General features: G+C 38.9%; 1 protein-coding gene across 1 annotated transcript; it reads right to left on the bottom strand.

The window, feature by feature from the left end:
* Positions 1 to 4497: 4497 nt before the first annotated feature.
* Positions 4498 to 23834, bottom strand: GRK7 (G protein-coupled receptor kinase 7). Its single transcript, XM_080349808.1, has 4 exons — positions 23217 to 23834; positions 22008 to 22445; positions 8931 to 9202; positions 4498 to 4968 (listed from the first exon to the last, which is right to left on the bottom strand). The coding sequence occupies exons 1-4, from the start codon at positions 23817 to 23819 to the stop codon at positions 4626 to 4628; spliced, it is 1656 nt and encodes a 551-aa protein (XP_080205934.1). The 5' UTR covers positions 23820 to 23834; the 3' UTR covers positions 4498 to 4625.
* Positions 23835 to 25808: the final 1974 nt, after the last annotated feature.

Raw genomic sequence — 25808 nt, 5'->3', positions numbered from 1 at the left:
AGATTTTCAGCACTGCTGTGGTGCTATGAGCCATAGTTGCTGAGATCTTAATTTAAATCCTATTATAGAGAAAAAACACTGTGCATAATTAAAACATTTTTTACAATTCATTAGCACATAAATAGATGAAAGGAATTTAAATCTTTTGGTATTAAAAATCTAATGGTAAAAAGATACAAATTATTATCATAGCGTAAAAGAAGCAATTTATACTTTTTAAAGTGACATGAGCATACTTACTTATCTTAGCCATAGATGTGGATATTCAGATCAGAAAACTGTTACATATATATCACCAAAAGCTATGAAAGCAATCCTTAAAATACAGTATTATGAGCATCTTATTTCTAAAAGCCAATGCTGATATTAAAAGTATATAAAACCATGCATCTGCTGCTCTAACTAGAGATCTCATCTTAGTTCTTCCATTGTGCTTTCTGTATCAACATTTGGTTATGGTTGAAGAAACAACTATCTCAAGTATTATGCTGGCTAAGAGGCTCAACTCAATGTAAAGTTGCCTTCCCTGATCCTGATCCTTCTCAATAGCCTGGAAACTGCCCACAGCTTCCAATTCCTAAATCTATTTCATACTGGAATAGAAAAGTGAACTGCTTGCTTCAATACAAGGTGTTTATTGACTAAGTGAGCCTTTGCCATGAGACAGCTGAAGGTATGTAGCTAGAGCTTTATTGCCACTGACAAATAAACTGTGAACAATGACTTCATCAGGTTAATACTAAACCTCATTTTGTCCTCGGTGAAGATGGCAGGGTAATGGTTAAGGGCAACGGGGATGTGGACTTGGAAACTTTTCCTTTTATACCCTCTGTCCTGGTCTTGTTAAAAACAAGACCAGTTTCTCTTTTAGTGAATTTTTCTTTCAGCTAGGTTCTTCTTAGTAACTGCACTTTTCTGAAGTTGGATACATGTTTCACTAGACAGAGCAATGGAACGCAATGTGGCTGGTAAGAATGCACATCCCGTAAGCAAGGAGGGTGAACTGAACAGGTGACTAAAACTGACCAACTAAGAATTCCATCTCATCCACGTCATGCATCATATAAATGTGGGAGATCACAAGGGTCTCGGCCCTCTTCAACTATGGCCGGCGTCTGGGGAGGACCCTGCGAGCCGTCCCTGCAACCTGAGGGCTAGTGACAGACCATGCGTTCTTGAATCCAGTTCCGGTCTGCTGCAGAGTCCGACCCAGGACTCCCAGGTGCCTGCCCCGCAGCTGCTGGAGCCCTGTGCAGCCACTGCTGAGTTGCCGGGAATGTCAAGATAGGTTTTGTATACTTTGTATTATTTTCTCTATATTATTAGTAGCATTAGTAAAACATTTTAAATTTTTTCCAACTTGCAAGTTCTCTCTCTCTTTGCCCTCCTATTGCCTTTCCTTAGGGGGCTGAGGCTGTGGGGGAAATGGAGGGAGCTAACAAAGCATCTGCCACAGTTGATTGTCGCCCTGCAATCAAAGCGTGACACCCTCCCAGTGCCAGCAGCCTTTCTGCAGTGTTCTCTAGGGCACTTTTAATTATGTTCTCATAAGAACAGATTTCAAGTAATTACAAATCTCGCATTTCAGCCCTCTTTAGTTAAAATTATCAAGTAGTTCTAACAGCAGTACTAAGTAAAACAGGGCAGGAACGACAGCACCGTTAGCACAGTCACTGCAGAGCGGGCAGGGCTCTCGGTAACCTTTCACAGATGGCATTTAATGCAACAGAGTTCACAAATTAGTTTGTTATATTAAATTAACTCCTGAATGCATATTATCTGCCTGCAAAAGAGGCAGGCAAGTGAGACGCCACAAAGCTGGCAAAGGAGGACAAAGAGAGACAGCTAGAAGAAGAAAATAGCAGTTTCAAATTACCTAATTTTCTTTTGCCACAAGAACTTCAGTATCCCACAACCACTTCAGTATCCCACAACCACAAGGTTATTTTCCTCCCACAGCTTTATCCTTCATTTTCTATCGTAAACATCAAATGACTTGGCAAATATCTTTGACTCGGGCCCTAATCTTGCACACTTGCACATATGTTTAAGTTTACTCACAAGTAGCAGCACTGGCTGCAATCAGACAGTTCATCAAATGCACAACTCTTTTAGGATCACTGGCTTTGCCTTTTTAAAGATGAAGCAGGATTTTAAAATAACTTTGTTCGCAAAAGTTTAACAAGGAACTTTATAGCGGCAGAAGACAAAGAACCAAGCATTTCACCAATTCCTTTAAAGAAGTTGAAATTAATTTTTCAAAGACTCACTGAAAATGCTAACAGAAATAAAGAAATAATCTTTCCTCTGTTTTGCCTCTTCATAGTGTAAAACCAAATTGTCCATGCTCTGAAATAGAGAATTTTAGAAAATTAAAATTAATACTTTCAAGCTATCACATTTTTCTCTGTCACACACTGTGCCAAATTGTGCATTATCAGACTACTGATGTGCTGCTTTGAATGATTCATGGAACACTTAACATTACAGTATCTCCCTCACCCACATCCTGCTGGGTTTTATAGACACTGTAACATTTCTAAAACTAAATAACCTAATGTTATGCACTTGTGATGTCCTGATTTCATAGACCTCAGTATTGCAATACATTTTGAAAAATCCAGATTTGAAATACCGGATATAATAAGGGATATAAGATACTAACAAGACATTAAATTCTGGTTCTCTCTGTACAGAACCTCTTTCCATATAGGAACATGTATTGATACGTACTGAAAAATTAGTTATGCACTAGATCATCTCCAGTCATTTCAGAGTACTGCTTCACGGCTCTGGAGGGTTTGTGAAACGGCATTTGTATGCATTTGAGATGTATCAATCAGGACAAAAGCCTGATGCCACTAGCACTAATAGGTCCTTGCTGTATTAAGGTGGGGGGGATTTTTTGGTTCGCCCTTTTATTTTTTTTAATGTATATAATAAAGTTTTATGTGAGAGGTTTTTACAGATGGGAGCAATGAGAAATAAAATGACTGGATGTCAGCAGTGGAAGCACTCTCTGAAAACGCTGATGGAACCCCATGGACTCTCTTTCCTCTCAACCCCCTCTGCTTTTCACAGTCTTTCAGGATCATCCTTCTCATTTAAAATCCCAAATCAGAATTCAGTTGATATTGTTTTAAATTATTTGACAGAAAGTCTCTCCTCAAAAGGCAGACAATTATATGCTTATGATTCATGAACAGAATTATCCACTAATCCTCAGTAACACTGTTCTTCATGATTTACACTTGAAAATTAAGTATATAAAGCACTGGAAAAGCAAATTTAAAAGGAAAAAAAGAAACCATTTTTTTTCTACTTGGAACAATGTATTAACAATGTATTACTTGTCTGTGACTAAATTACTTAAAGTATTTAAATCTAAAGAGTTTCTGATTACTACAACGTCTGGGATGAGCTATTAGATCATAAATAAACACTATGTTATGTATTGCGTGTGACAGACCCGACTATAGAAAACATATCAATTGGTTTTCCTCTTTTAAAAAAGATGTGCAAGTTCAACTCCAGTGTCCATATAAAAGAAGCCTTTGAGTTCAGTAGGGAGTTTGCTCTATGAAGAATAGGAAATAGGATATCAGCAGCCTCCAGGGCTCCGAGGAACGGAGCAGTTTCAACTTCTGCTTTAGTCAATGGAAATTACGGCTGGAGATGACAGTAAACAGCATGCAGAAATCAGTTGTAAAAGTTGTTCCAAACAACTACCACCTGTTTTCTTACCAGAGAAAATCAGTAGGATACAGCTCAAGAGCATTAAACTCCAGCAGTAGCAAGTACTCACAGAAATGTTTCCAAAAATACCAGGAAACCTGATAAAAGTTTAAAATTGATTGTCAAAAAGAACATGTATTTACCTATAAATACATTTTCTTTTATATGGTATTATCACTTAAAAGAATACACTTAATAATAATAAATAGATGCTTTATTCAATTAAATTGGTGCAACCATATTCACTCTGTTAAAATCAACTTTGAAAAGAGTTTGATCCCATCGGTCCTATTTCCTAGTGATATGTAGAACCTTCTTTTACATTTTATGACAATTTGAACATATTACAATCAAACCACCAAAAAACTAACAAGTTAAGAAAACAACAGACAGACTGGCTAACCAATAACGCTCCGAGTTTGACACGGTATATATGAGCTCCACTGTCTAACTGAGAATATTACTTGAAAATTAAAAAAAATCTTTCCTGAAAACTGTAGAGCAAAGAGGAAATGTAAGTAGCAATAACAAGAAAATCGAAAGAAAACCAACAAATGATTGTATTTAAAACGGTGGTCAGTCATTTTCAAAAGCTGTTGCCTCTTCACTCTGTTATTGCTTTTTATATCTCAGAATTTCTAACATTCCAAATTTCTTTGAGAAATATGGTTCTTCATCTTGATAAATCTTCAATAAAACAAAAATATTATCTCCTTTGCTAGAGCAAAGGAAAATAATATAGTCTATACAGCTGGTGGTCCTACATAGCCTGCCAATGTCATGTTAGACTGTTCGTTTGTTCTTGAACAGATGCACTGAGTTTCTGAAACTGTGTCAGAATATGGAAAGTTCTGAGGTGGTTTCTACTCCTTTTGTTAATGATGTGATATTTACAACAACAAACAAACTCCTGACTTAGCTTCACCTCCATTTGCGTATCCCCCGGAATCCACTCTGTTAGGATCATTCAGTTCTTCAAACAGTCCTGTTTCAATAATCTCCTCCTGCCAGGCTATAGGGACAGCACCTGTCGCAAACTTTTTGAAGAACTTCTTATCTTTGTCATCAAACTCAATTCCTCGTATTTCAGAGAAGTCAGCAATGTCTGCAACATCTTTGGCATAGACAACTGATGGATCTGGCACAAAAGGAGGGTCAATAAGGTTTGCCTCTAGCCTGTGGAAATTTATTGTTTTGAAGAAACTATGTTTTCTTGGGTCGTCACCTTCATTTCTGAAAAAAAGCAAAGTTTTGTTAATCAGTATGATGTTTTTCTCTCAGATAGATACAGATGTGCCTGTGGTGTATACATGGAAGTATTTTAAAGTAAGGAGATATATAGGTATAGTGCGATGCAATTCCTTTTTTCATAACCAAAGAACTCTGCATTGCACAACATAAGCCAAGCTGAGAAGCAAAAACCATCCTGATGCCATTATTCATTACTCCACCTGCCAGGGTCGATTAGTCTGGGAAGGTGCTGGGCAAGAGCCGCAGTGCTGCTTCTGGCAGTGCTCTGGTACCCCCCTATCCAAAGATACACTTCAACCAGAAACGAAGATGTGGCAGGATGGGGAGGAGATGTGTTGGGTTTACTGTCCAACAATGGAAGTCCAATGGTTGGCTCTATATTAACTAGGATAAGAATATCCATGAATCTCTAAACTGGGGTACGCTGGGTTAACACATCTAGGGACTGACTCTGAGGAACAACAGTCTGACTAGGACACTGGTGACAAATGACATTTATCTTAATTCAAAGCAGTTATGCATTTATATGAAAAATCTCAGTTACGTTGCTCTAATAAACTCCCCGTTTTAGTGAGTCTGTTCATTCAAATGAACTACTTTTATAAATTAACAAATACTTTAAGCAAGAGATTAATAAATTATTACATTAGCAAAGGCATGTGTGCCACTGTTACAAACACAATCCTTTATTAATATTGTTAAAACCCAATAATAAAATAAAGAAATAATTGTAAATACGTATTTATACATATGCACTTTTACATACGCACTGGTCTTGAAAACAGTAACGTGGAAAAAACACATTTGTCTGGTTTTTGGCCTCAGAAAACGGCAGTTGCTAACACATTGCTTTTTTCTTTTCCCACCTCCTTATGAAATCATATACTTAGCCAAGTGTAAGTTCTCAAGTATTTCTAGATAACGTTCTATGAACAAAACGCAACGCAAACCTTCAGCAAGTCTTTTTCTCTTGGCAAATGTGCAGAAGCACCATATTACTTCTTCTGTTAGTTCTACTCATGTGACCACAGAAATCCTTCATGTTTCCAGACCTTAGACCAGCGTGCAGAAGCGCTCCTCCCGCTCGGCCCTGCCGCCAGGTCCTCACGCGCGGTCCTGCTGTCCTTGAGCCCGCCCTGCTGCTCCCAGGCACAGCTGGGATGAAACTACAGCTGCCCTTTTGAGCACCCTTATTAGAAAACTGTCATTTTGTGCCACTGCTGCCTGGCTCTGAGCAGGTCAGCACCAGCCACTAACCACTGCACATCACCATGACCAGGATGCTACCTCACAGCCTGAAGAATGACAGATGCTCCCATTCAGGCACCCTGGGCAATGGAAAAATTATGTTTTCAACCCAAAGAGCCATATGAACACAGTTATGAATGTACAGATTAAGCCAACAGGGATCATGACCTCTGCACAAAATGACCTCTTGCAAAATCATCTCCTAACTTAACTAGTTAGTGAAAACCAAATTCCTGAGCAACCCTAGAGCCTGATGTCATTTATTTACATTCACCGTCAGTCTGAAGTAGGTTACAGTTGCTGTTCAAATTAGTGTCCTGGGACACTAGTAGTGCCAACAATCCTACTGGGCAGAGGCACTCACAACAATTTCACTTTACTTTGCTTTTCCTTTCTGTAACATAGACCAAAAAGCACTATGAGCTGCTGAAGGTTCCAGAATGGATTGCTCCAGTGTTTCTCCTACTGATATATTTTCTGACACCACCAAAACCATAAAAAGTTTAGAATCACAAAGCCACAGGAACGCCATCTACTGGAACCAACAGAGGCACCTTCCAACCAGCAGGAGATGACCTTGAGCTCTTCCCGTGTGAATTGCACGTTTACATAACTTAAGTAGAAAGAGCAAATGAACCCATTTAAACTCTTGTCAATTTTGTATTCCTTCATCAAAAAAACAAAACAAAACAAAACACTTTATAGATCTGGGATTTGAGATGCCAATCCCAAAAAGCTTGAGTGGAGAAAAAGGGGTACATCTTTCCTGAGTTCGCCAGTGACACTGTGTCTTCAATAAAAGAGTGGAGTATTTTAAAAGGTCAGGTGTACAAAGTAAAGCTGTCCTTGAGCAGCTTTAACTTATGCAACAGGAACTTATGTAGATAACCCAAGGTCTTGTTGTCCTTCGTAGACTTACAGGGCTAATCTTTACATGAGGATGAGCTGTCCTGAATAGCATCACCCTGTTTAAAAGGTACACGCAGGTTTTTATTCTGCATCATGTGCTGGCATGGCATACGCCCTATACCGTCCTCCTCTAAGTGCGGCAGATAGGAGTACCTCAAATAGCAGAACATTAAAAATAATACGTGCAATTACCTTTCTGTGTACATTTCTCCCACTGCTGAGAAATAATGGAACAGTAAGCAGACAGAATGACTGTAAATTATTCCCTTGGCAAAGGGAATGTGCTTACAGTAAGTGAGTCGTCTGTTACTGGTTTTCCTTCGGACTTGCTGAATGAACTTGACCACGTCACTCAGAATGTCTAAATTTCATTTTCCCCTACTCTGAATTTTGTTTACTTCGCAAAATGCTATAACACCAAGTGTCTGCAAAGCATGCTGATTTTTAAGGTAGAACACACTCCACGTGGTTTTGTATTAAATTTGTTATCCAAATAAGCTTTTAAATCATATTAAAATAATACATATTTTGTATCAAACATGCTCTATGTGCTGTTGAAAAGATTTTTAAAAAAATTTTTATTGAGAAATTATTGAGAAAACTCATCAGGCACAAAGACTACTTGTCTTCATTTACCACTGGAATAATAAGAATATGCATATTAATGATGTATTATCTTTCACTAAAGGTCATTCTTTCAGACAAATGTGTGACTAACATATTGCAAAACTATTCCACATTGTTAGGAAATTTAACTTCAGAAGACTGACTGTGCATTTTCATTAAGACCCCGCATCTATTTCACCTTTAGACTGGAAAAGCACCTGATATATATATTTATATTCATAGGTGACTCAAATCATGGTGTATTCTAAAGACAAGAACTATGAATATCTTATACCTTTTTTTTACATTTTTATCACATTTCTTTTATTTTGTCTATATTGCAAATGTAGGTCCTCAATTTGTCTCATTAGAAATGCGCTAAATGATTTTATATATGTATATATACACACACAGACACATCAGAGGGATCAGACATATTACAAGTTAAATACCACAATGCTTAGACTTCCATTTTCTTCTTATTGAACAGTTACTTGAAACTGTTAAATCAGGGGCACATGCATCAGTCTTCACCAACCAACGCAACCTCTGAAGTCCCCCAAAATGTTTTGCTTTATAGGAATTTGTGCCCAATATTCTTTTGCTCCCTTTTCTCCCTGTGTTGAGTTAGAAAGACCAGAACCTGCACAAGATTTTTTTGTTTAAGTACTTGAATAAAGCAGAGGGTTTAAGATCTCTTTAGTAAGAAGCCAATGATGCTGCCTCGCAAGTTAGATCTCTGCAGGGAAGGATCCACACTGCAGATTTGGATTTTTGCCCACGTCATTCCAGCAACTGATGTAGCCTAAGATTCTGCATTCGGTCTGCAGTAGCACAGATGCGGGTATCTACTTGAAAATCCTTTCCCTTTAGGAAAGAAAATGCACAAGAAATGGGCTGCTCCTTTCTCCCAGAACCATATAAAGTCTGACTCCACAAAATCTCATGCCAAGAAGGGAACTCGAAGGCTGGGGTGAGAATGGACAGTCACACTATTGCAACAGATTTCCTTATTTCCATATTACCTTCAAAACCTTCCACCTCTTCTACTAAAAGTAAAAGCGAAAATTCAGTACGATGTAGAAAGTCAAGATCTGACTTCATTTTGTGTAATATGTAAAATAATAATACTGTTTGCAGCTTTAATTTGGCTTCTACTGGGTTTGAGAAGTAAGGCATACCTGCTTCCTAAACGATTCTCTGTTTTCTTGGCCAAAAACAGTCGGCAAATATCTTTCGCTTCCTCTGTAAAGTTGGCATGTTCAAATTTCACCTCATCTTCCAGAGTTCTTCTTTTAACTTCATCCTTCCCGACCTTTTCTTTGAAATCCTTAAACGGTGTTCGTGCAGCAATCATCTCATAAATACTACATCCCATAGCAAACCAGTCCACAGCATAGCTGTAATCTTCTTCCTTCAGGATTTCCGGAGCCATATAACCATTCGTCCCAGCCTATTGCAAACAGACAGATTTACTATACAATGTCAATAGTGAAATGTATACAATTAAACAGACTAGTCTGTAATTCTTCAAAAACATTAGTAATACAATTTATATATTTTATATCTAGAAACTCTGTATCATTGTTGTATTTTTTTCTCTAGAAACTCTGAAGTGTAACTCTGTTTTAGCATATAGACTATTTCTGTCTTTAAACATCTCAGCATATGGGAAAACCATCTTAAATATGCTCTTCAAGGGGGAAAGGCCTGTGCAATTTCTGCTTAAAAGTGGTTTCTTTTTAAATTAATGTTTAGCTTGCTTTCTTCTTCCATATTATTTTTTCCTGTTGAAGACAGTGCTGTTAGCTTTGTCCTCTAAACACACCTAGCAATGAATTGGAAAATATTTTTTAAAAGACAGAAAGTCAGACAATCACCCATTCTCTCCCTGTTCAGTGGCTCTAACTGGTGTGACACAGGGGTCTGCTGCCCATGAGAAAACTCTCATCAAGCCGCTAGCTGAGCTGCGTGAGGAGTTCTCACCCACATGCACTCCCTGTTGGTTTCTGGTAGGAATTACCATCATCAAGGGCCAAGAAAAACTCGTAAAACCACTTTAAGAAAGTAATCCTACGAAAATCATAATTAGTAAGTTACCACGCACTCAGATAAAGGAATGAGTTCTTATTTCCTAACTGATAAAAGCTCTCTGAATAAAGGTTACAACTACACACAGCACTCATGGCCCCTTCTCCAGGAGAAGCGGTGACAGCTCTTTGAGAGGGGACTCTGCTGTGCCATTCCCAGAGCCAGCTCGGCATGGTCCCCGTGGGACAGACCGAGCCGTGTCCCCAGCGGCCCCCGCTGCCCCTCTCCGGGGAGCCCATTCACCTGGCAGGGAGCAGAGGTCAGCATCTCTACATACACGCTTTCTGCTGCAGTGACGTGACTGAGCAGGTGAGATTTCCACCGAAACAACATTCCCTCAGCTCACCCAACATTTCCTGCTGCATTTGATGCTGTATCTTAATTTATATATTTACCAGATGCAGCTACAGTGATAACTATGTTGGAAGTTGCTTGAACCTCTCTCATATATTTTTGAAATACTGGGACTGAACTAGGTGTATCATCATTTAAAATGAAAAATCAGGTTTGTGCAAAATCCCACTAGAGGTTATTCGAGATGGTCATCATTACTTCTACAGAACGCAAGTAGTGACAGAGATTGACTCCAAAGCAAAACAGTTAGAAAAAGGTCATTAAAGAGCTCATTTAGGCAAATTGTATTTGTAAAAAACACAACAGATGAATTTTATTTTATGGAGGTTTGGGTAGCTCTTCTAATTTTTGCAACTTCAGGCACAGTATTTCGAAGTCAGGTCTCTCTATAAACTTTAGTTTGTGCCACTACACATAAGCATATACTCTTCTGAAAACACTGTGTGCAAGAGGAGACATCTTAGCATCAATCACAACATAAGCCTCATGGGCAGAAAATTAAATCCAGTTTGTTTTCCCTCTTCATATTTGTTTTTACTTTTAGGGATCTAGAGCAAAATCTTCCATTTATTTGAAAACCAGAAATGAGATGAGAAGAACAGAAGTAGGATTCAGGTTGAAAGTGAAAGAAAAGGTTAAACACAAACTCTTGTTTCCCTCACTAAACCCACTACAGCGCAGAGGAGCCAGGCAGGTATCGCAGCAGCTGACATCATTCCACAGGTAACTTGTACTGTTTGTATTGAATTTCTCTAAGTGAAAGTTAATATTGAGAGATTCGTAAAAATGTAATACTGTCAGGGTATGATTACTGCTTCAGAAAGGGGGACAAGCGCTCAAACACGGCCCACAGAACCCAGATCAATCTGGTCTCAGAAAATCATGAAACCTGTAAGGGGGAGAAGGGGTTGAAAGCAGTAGAGAAATATTGGTACACAAGGATGCACACAGAGCTCCCTGGGGGTTAGCGAACACAAATGCTAAAGTGGCTTTTGGAATATTTTTTGTCTTTTTTTTTTCTCTTCTGGGAAGCAATAACCATTCTCATTTTTAGTGAGATGAAGCTGCGGCGCTAATGCCTTGAAGAACTGATGAGTCATATAATCATCCCAGCGTACCCTGACAACACAGTATGGGCCTTCTGGTAAGACATTACTTTGCTGCAATTCGGCATCATTATCTGGGAACGGGATAAATCTGACAAGGAGAAGTCAGAATTTGGCGTTCATAAATATGTCTCAAGGCAGCTCCTTTCAGGTTGCTTCTCCTCCACCTGTGTTCTTTCTTCCACTGTTGTTTTTTCAAAAGAAATAGTTGCCAAGTAACTTCAGTCTCTCCCATGTGCATTTTCCATACAGCTTTCAGTAAGTCACACCACACAGAACATCATCGTGCTTTGACACAGGACTCGTGTTTCTCAACAACAGAGAAAGCAAAACTATAACTGCTGCCCAAAAGACTACAAGACCACAATTTAATAGAAAATAGAGATGGACCAACAGCTTCCCTTCAGTCTGAAGTGAAAGACTGTGGATGGGGTTAGTGTCAAAGAGAATTAAACTTCAAAATTCAAAGTTAGTAGCACTGACATCTTTTGAGCTTTTATTGAGCTGATCCAGCTCCATCTGAGAGAACTTTAGAAAGATATATTGTTCCTCTGACATGTCAAACCATTCCAATCCAGAATTTTAAGAGAACTGCTTTTCTGATAGAATTTCACCAAAACTTGATCCTAATCTTAAAACAAAATTCTCCCAATCCTGAAGCTTTCCTACAATTCATAAGGAAGGAACAGGCTGACAAACATATATAAATATAAACCTAATCTCATAACCCCTGAGACTCAAAACTCACCTAAACATTACCATTTCACAGCAGAAACACATTTCACAAAGAGTCAGCAGTGATGTTTAAGGAGAAAGAAACACAAGCTTAAATTTTAGCCTTTTCCACCTCCACATATGTGGAGCTTTGGCAAAATAATCCGGGAAAGAAGATGATAAAGCCATAAGCATTTGTTGTACTAGTGAACACACAAAAAAGGAATTATTCAGCATAACATCTTTCAAATGGAGATTTAATTCTATCTTTGGGGAGTACACAGCATTAGACAGCAGATAAAACCTAACACCCCTGCACTAATCGTTATGCAGAACAAGAGGTCAAAACTCAGATTTCTCCTTTTCCAACTCTACGTATGGATTACTGGTATGTCTATTGCACAAAAAATAATTAGGTTTGTATGATTTTGTACTTGTTTGCACTCTATACAATCCATAAGTAAATTCAGAAGTTGTGTATTAACTGGAAAACACTTTCTTACTAGATCTTATTTTACATGGATAAATTTCACTCTGTTAATGGAAAGACGCAAATTTAAAAATCCACACTCAGAAAGCTGAATTCCTTGTTGCAAACCCTGCACTGCTAGTACATGCATTGCGTTTCCACTGAGACCGAGCACATTGTTTTCTTCTTTCCTGTAGGATTCCTGATAAGACCAGTAACCATTTGAACATTTGAGTTGACTACTCAAGTGATCTTATAGAGACACATAAACACATGGAATTAGCCCTTCACTGATCTGGAAGTGTCTAATGGGACACAATAAAAAACGTACCACAAAAGAGCCAAAGAGTGTTATATTATCCCCACCTTTTTACAGAAGGCAGAAATGATAAATACCATGGCAGAGACACACAGTTTTCTGACATGTAGTCGGTGCAACACTACCTAGTTTTTGCTTGGTTGCCATCTAATACTGTCTTTTGTGATGATGAGCAGGATGCCTTACTTGCATATGCTGTTTGAAATATAGCCATTACATTTCAGCCAATTAAATTTTAATTGACTTGATGTTGAAAAGGGTTCAAAGATTTATTTGTCCCTCTATTTGAGAACAACCCAAACCACAATTTTTCATTAATCCTCTAAAAGATGTAGTGACCAAATGTTGTCTTTGGATACATTAGTGAAGAAGTTCTTTTAAGTGGAATTGTTGCTTTGAGTGTGGTTTGACAGGGCATAGTAGAAATTACTCATCTGAAAGCATACAAATGTTTACTTTGTGAAATGTCATTCTGCCTAAATTTTTAAGATCACATAATTATAATGTTTTAATTATACAAGATGTGGTCCTGAGAAGCACTAAGTGCACTCAGCTCGCAGCAAAGCCAGCAGGTACCCGTCAGACCACAGCTCCGAGCAGAGCGATGCCCACAGCGTAACTGTGCTCACATCCTGCTCAGACTGCGGTTCTGAGAAGGGCAAGTCCCTTGGACACACCGTTATCCTGCCTGCTGGCAGGTGCAGGGCAGAAACGAACAGAATTCACGGGAGTTTGCATCAGCACAGAAACAGGCAAATGAGGAGAAACGGGATTTAGATCTCTCTACCTTTTCCCACAGATCTTTGCAAAACAAACTCAATTGATATCACAAACCAAACAGTAAAGCAAATCAGAATGACTGTCTTTTGTTTGCCATGGCACAAGAACTGTTGAACAGAGGAAAAACAACAAGCTGAGTTTAGCTCTATCAGCTGTTTCCTGGGGCTCAGTCCTTCCTTCCTCCAAGGGGTGCCACCGCCTGCTTTGTTCTCCCGTCCAGCTGCTCCTCCGCTCCTTCAGCAACGGCCTCACCGGCCCCTGCGGGAATGCAGAACAGACCACAGCACGGCCCGCGCTGCGCACCAGCCAACCGGCCCGACGTGCAGAGAAGAACAACCCATCTGTCTCTGCCACTCACTTCACAACGCTCACTTTTCTCCAAAGAGCCACTGCGAAGAGGATGGAGAGTAATTTAAATGATTCACACAGAACTGTCGCTCCTCCACACTTTATCACCACGTTCGTACAGTAACAAGAAGCCAGTTGATCAAATGAACAAACTTCAGAAGAAGATAAAAATCAAATCTCATTAGGACAAAAGGCACCCTTGAAAAGTCTCACAGAATAAAGATCTGGGTATATTGTTAATGCTTGGCAAAGGGAAGGACCTTATGATGGGAAAACCCATCATAAATTGATGGGCTACTGACTCAGAAGAACACACAGAGGACTCCTCAGAGTACCGGGAAAAGATAATGAGAAAGGCTATATATGAGCCTGGGAACTACTGAAACCCACATGCTTACATAAAATTCAACACCAAAGTTTTTTACATGTTCACAGATACATAATTTTAACAAGGAAAACCCCACACAGATAAAAGCACAAAAGAGACAAAACAAATTTCCACTATATTAAAAAAAAATTGCTTCTGGGTTCTGATTCACTAACTGGAGCAGTAAAAAATTCCACAATAGGTTTTTACTTTTTTACTCTTGGACATCAGTAGTCATTAAAATCTCTGACTATTTCCCATCTATAATGTGGGAATAATGCTATTTCAGAGATGTTTATGGTTTTATTATTTAATGACCACAGAATATTCCAGGAGCAATATTAACAAGGGAGAAAACTCTCCTTCTACTTAGCTCTGTAACTATGTTATGAAGCTCTTTATAATGAATGCAAACACAGCATCACAGCAGAACGCATAAGCAACTTTCTAAAAAGAGGCCATCGGAGAGGAATTCTGAGTTTAGTGCCAAAGGCCCATATGGACAGTTTATGGTCTGTAAATTGGCAACAAAATTTGATACACAGGGAAGACTAAGAACCTGGTATTGATACTTGTCTAACACTTTACAAACTCCGACCATTTGCAGTTGAAGGACTTCCAGGTACATAAATGGTTTCTCTCAACAAAGTTCTCTTGAATCAATTGCCCATTTCCCCCCTTGAACCCAGATAAAGTTTTAGACACTACAAGAACTTTTGCAAAAGAGTCCTGCAGCTTTCCCACACACTGTGTTAAGAACCACCTCCATGTATTTTGAACCCACCACCCACCAGCTTTCTACCAGCTCTAGAAACTTGGTAAGGAATCTTGTTTTCTTGGGCTTTACAGTACATGCTATAGCATTAATTAACGGTCAGATTAAACTGAATGAAGAACACAGTTAAAAGTCATGCAAAGAGATCTGATGCTACCTCTTGATGGGCTCCAATGTGTCTTCCCAGACAGAAAAATGTGTCTCATGTGCCCCGTGTAGGAAAATCAGTTCATGGGTCACATTGCACTTGTAACTGTAGATGACTACAGTATCCTTTCTGCCATTGCCAAAACTGCAGGAGGCAGAAGGATCCCACAGAATCATTTCTGCCCCCTTCACTCTCATGATCACGGCATTCATAGTGGATAAAGCCGCATTCTGCAGAGCATTTGTTTCAGAGATTAAAAAAATCTGAAATGTCTGCCATGATGATGAACTTTGTAACAACTGTATCAAAGTTTTTAAAAACAAAGTTCTGCTAGTAAAACATAGTTAATTTTATATGTTATACTTAAATATGCATAGTCGTTTTGAAACTAAAATAGCAGCAAGTCACTGTAATGCTGAACAAATGAAGGGCTGTCATTTTTCAAAGTGTAAAGGAAGAATAATTATTTTCAGAATCTTATCCAATAAGGATGCCATGTGATAATGACCAAAGGTCAACTGGAGAATAGCTTGCCGAGTTATTTTTTATTTCACAAGTCTGAGCCCTCCTCCTGCTTCTCAACTGCCTTGAAATTAAGCTGCAAGTTTCAGGAACATCTAAATAGATTTCCTTCTGTTTTCCTAAGAAACAGAATCTTATAATAAACAAACACAGAGGAGGGCAAAAGGACATTTTGGGTAAGATTTTAACCAAAACATGTTTTTCCTATAAAAATATTATGATGTCCTTCAAATATATAAAACATAGCACGGGAAACCTGTGAAGAAGCCTGAAGCCTCTGAAGATATGAATGTACTTTTATAAATACTACAAAATATGTTTGTCTTATTTTCCACAGTTATTATGTCAATATTTAAGCTCTCTGGCTCACGTGCATCTGCACACAAGTACTTCATAATTTACAAGCAACAGTTCCTTCGCACAAAAGCCATATCCAGTAAAGGCGGAAAGTTCTTCCCAAAATAAACAGCAAATATGCACTGACTTCTGGAAAAACTGAATTAAGCTCTCTGTATTTTGGTATGAGGGTACTGAACAGAAGAACACGCTCACTTTTCTCACAACCATTCTCGGGAAATTAAGTAGCATTGGTCATTTGGATAAGGGCAGGAGCATTTGACTCCCATACAATGAGCCAATTTTGAGTTGTACGAGAAAAAGTTGCAGAGATGTCATGAAAAAGGATGCCAGGTCCGACTGTTCAAGAGGAGAAACTGGGAACAGTTTCTGTCATATGCAAAAAGAACTAATTCCATAATCAATCAAGTGAATACATAACTAGACAAAACATTTTGCTTATGTGAAAGCCATCTTGGTCATCTCTCAGTTTCTCCTTGTTGCCTATTACAATTATATAAGACAACGTGAATATCAACATTTCAAATGGCATAATTTTCAGATACAGTCTAGCTTATGCATGGTATGGTCAACACATCAGGACAGATGCTACAGGCACATTTGTACAAATAGTCATAATGATATTTCCTCAAGTCCTGAATAATTATATTATCACTGGCAAAGACCCGATTTCTGTTCCCAGGGATGACAGTAAGAACTCAGCCTAAGTGTGAATATACACATTTCTAGATGACGCAGATACGTGTATGTATCACAGGAAGTTCCCATATAATCCATGTTTGTTTCATGAAGAAAAAATACACTGTAAGTAGCTTTCAATTACCTTCTGCTTCTTTTATTTCCAAGAGTGTTATTGTTCAAACTTGTGTGTGTGTGATTTCTCCATTCTAAAGCCAGCTAGCACTTCAGAAATACAAATTAGCACAACTTAGTGAAATTTAAGTTTTCTAAACTCTGTTATTATTACTCTACCAATTACTTACAAGTGCCTATATATGTGCAAAAATAACATTCGCATGGAAAAACAGATGTTTCTACTTGCTGCTTTAGCAGCTGAAAAGAAAGGGAGAAAACTGAGGCTGGGTATCCAACTCTTTCTAGAGCTTTGTTAGGAGCATTGCTTCTGTAAGCAGGTTATTTTTATTTACTATAGTTACAGGCAGTTGGTATAGAGCGCACAAATATTCCTCAAAAGAAGTATACGTAATGCCATTACTTAAATTCTTCAATTACATAAGTATTAAGTCATCAGGTGCACAGTGCTTTGGCTGCGACATACACACATATTACCTTATAAGAAGACCACATTAAAGTCACACATCCAAAATTAAAAAAACCCCTTCCACCTACAAATAAAATAATCTTTGGTTGGTAAACAATACATAAGCATCAGCGTTTCATAGAAAACTTCACTGAAAACTTGGAAAATGTCTAAAACAGGAACTCGTTAACCAGCCTGCCACTTGTGCCATGTGATAACCTAATCACCTAACAGGATTTACAAAAGGGATTTATGGATCCTCCAGCCAATGTATGGGTGATGTGCATTTATTGAAGTGTAATAGGCTAGGAATTTTTTTGATGCTTTAAAGCAGAACAATTTTATCTTTAATGGTCTGTACACTCCTGAGAGGTGTACAAAACTTTCAGAATGAATCAAAAGACTGTATTTTTTTGCAATCTCTAATGAAATCAATACACAGATAAATCCATGTATTATACACTATTCAACCCTACTGTTAAGGAATAGACTGTCTTAGCTTATTGAACTATTTGGTATAGTGCTTCTTACAGAACTTGTTTAGAACTGCTTATATAGAATTTGCTTAGCATAAGTAAGTTTGCTTGACATAACTTCTGCAAGCTGGGAACCTTTGAAGTTTCTGCTTTGTTAAGTAAAAAAGGCCTCAGAATCTTCAAGCTCAAAGATAACGGGAGCTGCATCCCTGGAGATGGTAAAGGAACAGAACAGCACCTAACGGAAGATGAAACAGAGGAACGTTTTGGTTTGCTAAGAACTTCTTTTTTTCCAGCTGCAGGTGCAGAACAGCAACTAAAGGTCAGGACTGTGACTGAGAGCCCGCCTGATGAAAATGAAGAGATCCAACGAAGAACAGGGAGACCCCAGGCTCTAATTTTGCAGTTGGCCCTGAGTGACACACAGGAGGCGGGAGCCTGGATTGCGGGGGTGTCACTGTCCGAGGGCACCAGCTCGAGCTGCTCTGTGCTGCAACTTGCAAATAAATGATTTAAACATTTCTGCAATCCTTGCCTGGGTCTGCGCTACAGGACACCCAGGGGAAAAAATTCCTTAACACTGTATAAGGAATGATGAAAGTCATCACATGATGTTTCAACTTCATAATATATAGCAAAAAAGAAGGAGACACAGAAGAAAAAAGGCAGAAAACTGCTGCTTTGTTTCACTGTCTATGACGTAGTAAGAGACATTTCCATACCGGCATAGTTACAGTCAAACACATGAACATTTTGTCAGCAGGTGCGTATGGTCAGATGTTGGCTCTGCATTGTTTACTTGGCTCCTCCTGGTACACAGAAGGTACGGAACAGATTTCTATTTTATTTTGCTTATTTACAAGGAAGATCCACTTAACAGCTGAAGAACTAGAGAGACCATGAAAAGATTAGCACTCAGGAAGAAAAACCTAAATTGCTGAGAGAGATTTTTGGACAGTTGTTGAAAAATCTTTAACTATTTTACTTTAGCATCTATTTAGGTCACATCTGCAGAAAACAATTTGGAGGAGAGCGCTGTGTTTTTAAAAAGGCACCAATCTCATCTTCATTGAAAAGTATGAGACTAAAACAGGATCTCCACACTCAGAATTAATACAATCACATAATAAAAGTAGTTTTACTGAATACAGGGGTAGCTGGCATTGTAGAAATCTGTTCAGTGTAAGGAAACTCAAGAAATTCAACAGATATTTCTCAGAAGAAAAACAAGAAATGAATGAAAGATCAAACAACCCAAGCTCACAAGCCTTCATGAGACAGCAGAAAAAGAAAAGAAGTCACCTTTTTTTAATATATCATCTTACAGTAAGACCACAATATAAGCAATTAAAAAATTATTTCTATCTTACATTGAACAAATAAGCTATCTTAATTCTTCAGAATATGTTAAGAATGGCTAAGTAAAATTTATCTTAACAGGTTAAATGAATTACCATGAACTGAACCAGAAAGCTAAACCACGGTTTCATTTGGTGCTAGGGCTATTAGTTAATTACTTTCAGGCAGTACAGTGACTTATGCATATGATTAAAGCAAAGGCAGGCATCAGTCTCATAGTGCAAGAGAACAGTATTTTAAGTGTGATACTGAGGAACCAGGTCATAAAAGAGGGTTACAAGGTTACAAGTCTTTAAAACCAGAACTGTTGGAGATATGAAGTTCAATATAGCAGAACATACATCGAAACAGAAGAATTCATTGCAAATGGATAAATAAACTGAAATTAAAAGGTTTTATGCTATAGATCAGCAGAATTTTCCCTGTAATTAGTGAGTGAAAATTGTGAGCCCTAAGTCATCAGTTTGGACCACCATCCAAAATCTAGGAAAAGCTCTATGGTGCCAGGTTCTTCACTGATACAGCACTGATTTGGCCTGAATGATACACATTCCGCTTTAGCTTATAAAATTGCCCTTACAAAAATGTGTCCACAAAATGGTGCGACTATCAAATTCAATTTAATAAATGTGTTGGGGCCACACATTCTCTAAGGTGAAAAAACACCAGACCTATACAAATATCTTCTCTCAAGATTCTTTCCAAGTGATAACAGTTTGGTAGCCATACTCAAAAAGCATGCTATGATATACATTTTCTGCCAATTTTAAGTCACAATGTAATTCTGACTAGGAAACAAAGAATAATTTAGCAGCAGAAGTTTTATTGTATTACATAGGTACATGGTGAAGCTTAATGCAACAGATTTTGTAAAGGTGTTTTTAGGTCTTCATGTGTATGACATCACTATAAATAATAGTAATATCTAGCTCTTGTATATTTTTTGGTAGCAACTTTCAAATTACTCCAACAGGGTCAGTTTATAGAAATGTAAAATAATACCGGGAATTATTATTCATATAACTCACTCAAAGTTATGACACATAAAATTAAAAACAAAACCAAAACTTTTTCTTCCTTCTCCTATTTCAGTTTCCTGTATGAATAGAACTGGCTTTAACAGAAACTCCTTGTAACACATTACAATCATGTAGTATGCTATTCACTGCAGCTTTTGCTCTATTAAAGGCACCCATATAATGGTGAATAGTGCTACTAAAAACAGTGGAAAAAACCCAGAAAAATAATTATAACAACTTGATTACTTCGTCATAGAAAGTTGAGGAGGAACACACAAGTAGCCTTGTCCACTGCTACTTGGAGATTCTACCCTAATCCAAACAGAAGTGATAGAAGTGGCTAGACGTGATTCCTAAATACACTCTTTTTTGCTTGATGGTGGTTGGTTGGGGGTTTTGTTTGGTCGGTTTTTTGTTTTGTTGTTTTTTGGGAGGGTGTTTTATTGTTGTTGCTGTTCTGCCAAACCCCACAATATTTACAAGTAGTAAAAACTGCCCTTGGACAAAATGATTTTTTTTTCTGCTCATAATAACTGCACCCATCTGTAACTTGCAAAACACAGTACATGTTATAACTTTGAGTTCACTGATCAAAATGCCATCTTCACAAACAAAACATGCCTATTTCACATTTGTTCTATTTAAATACCTACCTCAGCTTTTAAAGAAACTGTATTTTCATATCTGAAACATAATGTAGTCTCATTTTAAAATGATTTCCTATCTAAAATCACATCAGTTTCCATATTTTCTTTCACTGAGAATTAAAGACACTCATAATACATATGGGTTAAATTTCCAGGAAAAAAATATATCCTTCAAACTACAAATTATTGTATTAAGTGACAACATCAAAAGACGTATACTTCAAGCACAATGCAAAAAGGTCACTAGCAGGTCCTCTCTCTTCTACTGAATTTCTACTGAGTAACTTGAAACACTCGGGGAGTTTAACGTAAGGCAGTTAAAACAGTTCATAATGTGGCTTACATTTCTTCATATTTTTGTTGTATTTCCGACACATTCGCTCGTTACATAGATCTTTAAGCTCCAGACACCTTGGGAGAAATACACTTCTGTCATGGTTAAGCTATATGAATACACCTTTCTTGTGCAAACCTCATGACATTATTACAAATCTGGGTTGGTTTGGGATGACCACAGTGCTGCACAGTCTAACTCACACGGCAAAAACCAGTTGGTCATCCACCTCTTTTTTCCTACACATACATACAGGCATGTACACTTGCAAAACTCAAAGTCTGCTAACTTTTCCAGGAATTAATTGGTGGGGGCAGGAATGATGGCAATGGTTTATTGTGCAGCACCATGAACACCTCCAATACAATCAGTAGTGTCACTTAAGAGTAAGCTGGAATAAACTGCATTCTTCTGGGAGCAGAAATTGAATACGGAAGGCGTCATAGTCATCTTTGACTGCTGCTCATTCTACCAACAATTAATTGGTTAAATCCCTGACTATGCACTATTGCTCAAGGTACAGCGCATCTGCGTTAGTCTCTCTAAAACTTTTGGTTCAAGAGTTTATCTTAAGAGAAACAACACGTCAATTTGATTCTACTGTTTCTGTGTAAGAGAAGTTGTTTTATTACATTTAGCGTCTAGAGAGTTAATTAACCAAATCTTCTTACCACCTGTCTCTTAGAATGGAATGACCACATAAGGTCTTTAGCAAAGAACAAATCCTGGGGAATTAAGTCCTGGATTCATAATGTATTAGAAATAGAACAGCTTCCCTTCCCACTGCCCATGTTCAATGAATTTGTACTCACCCTCTGAGTGATGCTTTTTCCCTCTTTGACTTGCACTGCCAAACCAAGATCTGACAGTCTGCAATTACCGTTATCATCCAGGAGGACGTTTTCTGGTTTCATGTCCCGGTACACAATCTTGATGGAATGGAGATGCAGAATCCCACAGGTGATCTGAGCTGAGTAATAGATGACCCTTTTCATTTCCAAACCCTTTTCTCCCACGTTGTAGATGTGATACTTCAGATCCCCTCCATTCATGAGGCTCATGACAAGACACAGGTGGCTTTTGCTCTCATAGGCATAAGCTAGTGTGACTATGAAAGGGCTGTTCACCTTCTCCAGGATCTCTTTCTCCAGTAGTGCCATCTTCTCTCCACCTTTCTTTTTCAATCTTTTCTTATCCAGTTTCTTGCAGGCATACATCTTGCCAGTATTTTTCACCTGGATGGCACAAACCTAGAGAAGCAAGATGTACAAGGAAAGGTAATGAAGGAATTTTACATATACAGACTTGAATATCAAATACCAATAGCCAGGAACTGAGGAATCACAGATGCCTATTAGTAGCTGGTAATGCTAACTTGTATGGCAGAGCACATTAGCAGAGGAAATATGCAAAAAAAACAAGCATCCAAGCTATTATCTTCTGGACCAGTAGATGGTAGACCTCATGCAAAGTTCTTGAGTACAACAGTAGACACGTATTAGCAAAACAAATGAACAAGAACCCATTCTCTGACCTTGACAATAAGCAACATACACAGCTTGCATTAGTGTAGCTAAGCTCTCTTCCATCTCAAGGAAAGGCAGCCTCATTCGTATCATGATTTGGGAATAGATCCTGATCTGTGCTATTCCTTAAACTGCATCTAGGAATGATCTGTAGTGTGTGAGCTAGCAGAGGCTAACACAGTGCCAAGGAACAGATTAATAATAAACTATATGGACAGTCATGCAAGTTTTTATAAACCTGCTTTTTTACTAGCATAGATAAAGAATATAAAATTTTGAAGAGTAATTCTTCACTAACAGGTGTCTGGAGCCTGTATCACAAGCAAGATAGGTAACAAACCCAGCCTAATTTCTGGGAAATGGAAACTCTGAAGGAGCAAGTTTTGCAAAACCTTAGACAATTTCTTAATCCATTGCCAACTTCCTCTTTGCTAACCCACCTGCTCATACGGAAGGGGGAGGGATGACCAACATCTCTAAAAGTACAGCTCTTACCTCTCCAAAGCCACCTTTGCCCAGCACTCGGAATTCATAGAAGTACTTCTCAGTTACCGGCTGCTTCTCAAAAACTTTCCATTGGATGAATTTGTCAAAGAAGGGGCTGGTCTGGAAGTCCTGGAAGGGCTTGTCTTTAAGGAAGGCTTTGGTTTCCTCCTTGGCCAGCTGTATGATATTCTCATAGTCTTTTGCGGTAGCTGCCTGGCATTTGCTGGCCAAGTCAGAGCTCATGAAAGCCAGATAATTTTTAGAGCCTGTCTTAAGAAAATTTGTGACCATATTCTCCATGATACTGGTCTTGGCATTGTCCTCTGCCAACTCCCAGCTTGACACCTCATCCAGGAAGTCCTTAGCTACTAAATATTCTGGCACTGTCTCTAAGAAGTCTCTGAAGAATTTCTTGCCAATGGGCTGCTGCTCGCAGATGCTGTCGTAATCAGCAACAACCGACTGTCTAACCTCTCCACACTGATCAATCTTCGGCAGTGAGAGGCTCTTACGTCTCTTTTGCATCTCCTTGGTGTCTCCCTCTCCACTCTTCCTTGCCTGCAGATAGGCTGTGTTGGCAATCAGGTTGTCGAGTCCCCCCATGTCACACATCCTGGCAAGCTCTTGGGGTGGCAGAGCCCAGCTGAGACAAAATGAGTAACCGGCCCAAGTGCTGTGCTGCAGGTGCCCTGCACTTCTTGCTAGTGCTGTGTGAGGGCTTCTGAAAAACACCAGAGAGACTAACTGCTTTTGCATTAAATACCTCTCAAGGATTTCCACTAAGTACCTTTGGGTATATGCACCATTTGTGGAAAGTGACTGGTAAGAGGTTTCTCTGTAAGGAGCTTTGAGTTTGCTATGTATAGCTGAGGGATGACATCCTAGGCAAACCTTCTCATGGCAGCACCAAACGCAGGCAATTCAGCTGGCATTTTTCAGAATGGGCCCTGATAATCTTTAAATGCACCAAGATATGCATCCCCCCCATATGCACGGTCCCTGGCTGCTGAGAGCATGCAGATTCTGTCTGCAGTACACGCACACTCCGAGCTGACTCCATAGGACAGCCTCATATCTCCCTCGCTCAACACAGAGAACACCAATGTAGCAACAATTACATAAGCTGGGATCTGATTTTAAAAAAAGCTTTTATCACAATCTGCCACCCCTGAAACAGAAGTTGACATAGATGAACATGAGTCATTGAGCTTTAAATTATCACACAATTCAGTGCTTTGAGCATCTACTTTCAAAACTCAAGTAATACTCAACATCATTGACTCTGAGCTCCACAGACACGTCAGGAAAACCTTGATGCCTCATGTGGCTCTGTCTGAGCAGATTACATGCAGAGGCTAAGACCTGCTGCTGGTCTAAAAATAATGATCCCTATATATGAAACAACCTATAGTTCTGACTTCATCTCCTACACAGAGATAAAGGAAAACCACTTTGACTGATCCGCCAAATTTTGCATATGTTATTGTGGCCTCAGTTGATTCTCCCTGCTGAGCTTTATGACAGGAAGTGGCAGGATGAGACCATGGCAACAGCGTATGGCTGAGATGGCATCAACAAAGGGACAAAGCTGATTATAATCAAGTGAAGGCAAATTCCACCTGGCTTCACTCACTGGCTGCATACCAGGATGTCTGTGCCCAATTTTTTTCCCAAAATAAAATTCACGTGTGGCACTTTCTAGGCTAAGCCCCCCTCTGCTGTGGGGTCATGTGATTTGGCTGCTAAAACTTGAAATATAAGGAAGGTATTATGGGAAGAGGAAAACCAGTTCCATGATTCTTCCAGCAGCAATGGGGTTAAGCTGTACTCCTGAGGTCAAGGTCAAGTTTCCTTTCTTTTTTTCACTCCTGGAGCACACTGAAGGGCTGAATCACAAACACTAAACATTACGAGTAACAACAGGCATTTCTCAGACTCCCTACAGTAAGTGCTAAACCCTTCTTGGCTGTTTTTGTCACTCTACTACAATGCAGTATTTTGTTTTTACATGCTTAATCCTGCATGCATTGATTCCATTTGACATATAACTCATGGTTATCCTCCACAAATTTACATTAGAGGTGTGAGTCTTTTTCTAGCTGTGACTGAGAGGTCCATCCATCCCAACTGCCACGTGTGCACGAGAAGGTGGTGTGCTCTGAAGCGGAGTATTTGGAAGCCTGGCTGGTGCAGCAGTGGCTGACTCTGCCAGGTGAACGCAGGCACGGGGCAGGAGAAGGTTACACAAGGGGCTCAACAACACAGCCAGACTGCGCAAAAAGTCAAAGGAAGAAATGCGGAATTCTGCCGGTGGCTTTCCTAAAAACGGTGCCCATGGCAACATATTCCTATGAAATCCTTGGTACAGAAAAGCAAGAAAGGATGCAGTAAAAGCTTCAATTTCAGGTCCTAAAATTCAGCAGGGTCTTTTTTACATTTAGCAAGAATGCCACCACAGCTCAGGCTTAGAGTAGCAGTATGAATAGCTGGTAGCTGGGGACCTATGGGTGAGCTCACACCAGCTAATAATATATTCATGTCTAAGCAAATCGAGAAAATACCTAATTTTTATGGCTTCCACATAAGACACGTTCACAGCTC

This window comes from Nesoenas mayeri, assembly GCF_963082525.1.
Source record: "Nesoenas mayeri genome assembly, chromosome: 9".
Classification (NCBI taxonomy): Eukaryota; Metazoa; Chordata; class Aves; order Columbiformes; family Columbidae; genus Nesoenas; species Nesoenas mayeri.
This window is presented reverse-complemented; position numbering and strand designations above follow the sequence as displayed.